The 5,000-nt window shown below is 39.2% G+C and overlaps 1 protein-coding gene across 2 annotated transcripts in view; it reads left to right on the forward strand.

Annotated features, from left to right (window-relative positions):
- The window catches only part of LOC143036472 (uncharacterized), a 125,249-nt gene that overhangs the window by 101,895 nt on the left and 18,354 nt on the right, over nt 1-5,000 (forward strand). For both annotated transcript variants that reach the window (XM_076203864.1, XM_076203865.1), the window contains exon 3: nt 3,972-4,082. In XM_076203864.1, coding sequence (XP_076059979.1) covers nt 3,972-4,082 — 111 coding nt within the window. The remainder of the gene's footprint in view (nt 1-3,971; nt 4,083-5,000) is intronic.

A 5,000-nucleotide genomic window follows, 5' to 3' on the forward strand; every position in this document is an offset into this window, starting at 1 on the left:
TCTTCGAAACACGATTATTAATTACCCGCATTAACATAATGTACTTGTAGGCTGTTAGATTAGTCCTATTGCAGTATGTACTACAATAGTCCTATGGTAATATGTACTTGTTCCTTAACCGCACAATGTTTTGATTTTGACGTATGAAATTACATGGTATTCGTCACTTATCAAATTATCTTTACATTTGGTACATTGTTTGTATTCTATCTTCACATTTCTATGTCTGCCAATAATAATAAGTATTTTCTTATATCTTAATCGTAACTTTCTTTGTTATATTATTTGTTTATTAATTTATTATTATTTTTGAGGGGGTAAGCGATTATTTAATATTTTTCTATAAAATGCACATCTATTACGAATTAATTCATTCGATAAACTTTTATGCCAGATTGCTATTCACTGACACTTTGTTCTTTGTTTTATAATTTTTCAACTAACTTGAATTAATTGAAGTAATGTGTTAGCTAGATACCCTACATATTGCATTATTTACAAAAGTTTTTAATAGGATTTATCATAGGAAATATTAAAATCACCGGCTTGGCCTAGATGCAAAAAACACTGATACTTTATGTAATTCTGTTTAATTGCCTTAAAAGGGATTAACGTCGAGCTGTAGCTAAACATTTACACGTGTTGGTTTTCTGAAACAATTAGAAATATGCATCAAAACTATATGGTTCGTTTGAACGAAACTCTGAGGTCTTTTGTAAATTTAAATGATATTTAGGTGTCACAATAAGTAACTACTTCTTATGGACATCCGCTCGGGTTGATGTCTCTCTGAGTCCTCCCGGTGCGTCGGAGGACGCTTGTGGTACATGTACCCCACAAGCATACCCCCACAGGTATGCGATCGGGACTTAGGTGGTCCTAGGACCTGACGCTGGTATTGAGAAATGGTCAAGAAGGCCACCGCGTTAGGTCAAGTCGCGTCATGGTGTCGGGTCAGTCCCGCGTATATATACTGCCCATCCCGAGCGGGCAGGCCAGTTATATAATTAAATCAATAACATCACAATAAATCAAAACCATATTTAAAACCTAAAAGTCAATCAAAAATGTACAACAGGAAACAAGTCCTTCCTTCATACCATATATATATGATTAGCTAGCTAGGGAATTTTTGATTAGAGCATAGATAGGATGACCGCTAAAGTATTCATAACACCATGCAAGTGGGTCCGCCCTACACTATCACACTCACACTTTCTTCACTTTCTAAACTTTACCTTCTCACATACCTGTCGATATTTATTATTATTATTATTATAGGGAAGGCCAGTGAGTTCTCTGTACTCGTTACGTGTCACTAGGCCTTCGCGGTTGGTTCCCTAGTTCGGGGACCACGCCACGTCTGCCTCTGACACTCGTACCTTCACTAAAATAAAGTATACAAACGAAACTGCTCATCACTATCTCCCTACGTCACCTAGCCCAAGTAACATCTCCCTACGTCACCTAGCCCAAGTAACATCTCCCTACGTCACCTAGCCCAAGTAACACACACATATGTCCCACGCTGACCTAAAGTTGGCGCTTGATCAGGTGATCAGGTGAGGTCGTAGCCCGGCGTCTGGTAGCAAATATCTTTCACCAATCAAGAAGAAAAAGGTTTAGCTTTTTCTTCTTGATTGGTGAAAGATAACAAAAGAATCTATCCTACTTGCAATAATGATTTATAATAATGCATAATGAATTGAAAAAGAGGATTACAACACATGCAAGCATTAATAGGGTACTCGTGAAGCTGGACTTATGCAATATCCTTATTTCTATTGGTATCATCAAATGTCTGGGAAAGTTCATGTGTAAATTAAACTCCCTAATTATATAATTACCACAAACTTCTGATGGCATAGCTCGTGAATAATCCTTTCTTTCCAAAGACTATGATGTATTTGTATTGACTACTTATCTCATTAATGCTTCTCTATTTTTCAACTTTGAATACAAATTTCCCATATTCTTGTTCTTCTTTCGCTGTTCCTTAATCTCTTTCTGCTTAACAAGGTTTTTTATGAGCGTCCTTCCACAACGTCTCATATTCTTCTCATCGAAGGGGGGTTCGAAATCTGCCCCCAGCGAGTTGGACCAAGGGCATGGTTTGTTAAGTTCCACGTTACAAAGTCCTCTGTAAGGGGCACCATCCTTGCCCCCAGATAGGGGAAGTTTACAACGTTAAACCGAATCGAAGCACCATTCAATCTTATCCACAAGATCATAAGAATGAAGGAGACTGCAAGAGACCATGAGGCCTACACTAGGGACTTTCATGTCCACTACCACCTGTCATCCCCTTCGATAAAGTTCTCTAACCGTTTCTTAAAACAGCTCTCTATCTTGACCTTATCCTAGTATGTTTTTTTCATTGTTGTTTCTTAACTGCTTGATTGCCACGGAAATGAATCAGGTATAACAGATGAACATATGTTTACCCAATACGGAAGGGGTTTATCCAGATAGAATATGACTTCTTCGACACCGAGTGGTTGCCGTGGAGATCAGAGAAATAGCATGGCGTTAGTGACACTCACTAAGGAAGGGTTTGAATCTGTAACGTGCCTGGCGAGGGTTACGAAGAAGCTAGACCAGGGTTTCCCAAACTGTGGGTTACGACCCCCAAAGGTTCATGAGCCTTTATCTTTGGGTCGTGGAGGGTCCAAATGTATGCACATTCAGCCACACAGACCCGGGTATTGATTTGTTTGTGTCAAAAAAGCAATACATCTTTCTCATTAGAATATATTATCAGATCAATCGTTGTTAATAAACATTGATAAACAATAATATATATTTTTGTTATTTCTTTCTCTGCTGTGATTAATAAAGTTTAAAGTAATGTATCTGCGATGTTAAAGATTAGTACGTTTTCAGAAGGCTTATAGAGGTGGGGGTCGTGGTAGGTTTGGTAATACTGAAAGGGATCACGTATTGGAAAAGTTGAGGGAAACACTGGACTAGAGAGTCTAGCAGCTCTTTAAAGAGCTCATTAGAGATTGAGGCGGACTTTACTCAGGCACATGATATCTACAGATCTAAATGGAATCGTCTGTTGCCTAAGAAATACAAAATACTTGGGAACTTAGCAAAGAATTAACACTCAAAATTGCCTTAAGGTTTTTGGATAACATTATAATCTGTCTGTACATCCTTAGTTCACGTTTATGAACCACACTTAGCTGAGTATCAACATAGCTCATTAAGGGCCCAGTCACAATAAGCTTACGACCTGTTTCCGACCACCGGCGACCAGGTGGTCGCCGATCAGTTGCAGGTTGTCTTTGGAAGTCGCTGGTAGTCGGTAATAAGATAGATAGACAGATCGGTAGATAGATAGATATATTACAACACATACGAAATAGTCCCCAATACATAGATTTTCATCTTATAAACCACATTAACTTTTTCCATTTCAATTCCTTACATAGGTTTTGTGTCGCCGACCGATCGCTTGATTTTCGGTCAAAGGTTCGGAAACAGGTCGTAAGCTTTGTGTGACTGTGGCTTAAGTCTTCCGTCCTCATGAGCATTTATTTGTTCCCAGATCCGCCAGGTTACCACTTAGTCAATATAGTTTACTGATAAAGAACAAATCCCTCGTTACAGTTCAGTCTTTCAAATAACCAATCCTGGTCGTCGCGAGCCTCGATCTGGGGCTCACCATACCTCGTTCCGGCTCTGTTGATGTTCAGTGAAGGTACAATCGGTAACACGTTGGACTAGCATTACGATGGACCCCGGATTGAGGCTCGCGACGACCGGGATTGATTATCTAATAGCGTACTGAATTCAATTCATTCATGAACCTGGTTCCGACTCTGTTGGTGGTCAGTGAATATACAATCGGTAGCACGTTCGACCAGCATTCCGATAGACCCAGAATCGAGGCTCGCGACGACCGGGATAGATTATTTGATAGTTTACTGAATTCAACTTATTAATGAAGATCTTTTTCCCAACAGGCGTGACCTATCCTTCACGGGCTTCCGAAGCAACGCGTGGCCAGGATGCCCAGATCCTTTATATCCCTTTCTTTATGGCTGAAAGTCTACCGGCATCAATGAACACAAGAGGTGAGTCTTGCGTCGCTAGGTGAGTCTTGTGTGATGTGGTTCTCTTCACGTTAGAGTTCTTAGTCTCACAATTCACGTGTTTCTTCTTGACAAGAGTTTTGAGAAAATGCAAACTGTGGAATACGGACTAAGTAATGCATATGTATTGATACACACTCGCAGTCACACACATGCATACACGCGCACACACACACACGCGCGTGCACACACACACACACACACACACACACACACACACACACACACACACACACACACACACACACACACACACACACACACACACACACACACATTTATTCCAATATAGTGACATGTATGATTTAAATATCAAATAGCTTTCCAAAAGAAACAATATTGTTTCTGGTAGGGCTGCGTTTAATCAAAGCCTGCATACTGTGAACTAGTGTTAGCTGAAAATTTCGAGAATTAATTGAAAAGCCAAAACAAATAGATACTGAAAACACTTGTAATGTGTTAATCAAAAGTCAAATTTTTATCATGTATTTAGTCTGATAACAACTCTATTTGTTGAGCAGGGTTGTCAGTTCGTGGAAATTAATATATTTTGTCAAGTGTTAAAACCTGCAAGGTTGTGTTAATTTTCTACGGCGCCCACGCATCACATAGCAACGCTAATTCCCCGTCTAATAAAAATGAAGATACAGATATATTTCATATATACACACATATGTGGATATTATATTTTTCATAACGGGATTGGCATGTTATGATACTGAAATTTTGGCTTCAAGTAGCTTGAATTATGATTTTTTTTTCGGACGTTCTAATTATGTTGATGTTTATTCTTAATGTGAACGAGCCTAGGGGAGGCTATTCAGAGGAAACAACACTTCTGTTATTGTCATTACAGTGATAGCTTCAAATTGGCCCCAAAAATGCGTGGTTTCCATCACA

This window comes from Oratosquilla oratoria, chromosome 20 (assembly GCF_046742065.1).
Source record: "Oratosquilla oratoria isolate Oo_2021 chromosome 20, ASM4674206v1, whole genome shotgun sequence".
NCBI classification, from domain to species: Eukaryota; Metazoa; Arthropoda; class Malacostraca; order Stomatopoda; family Squillidae; genus Oratosquilla; species Oratosquilla oratoria.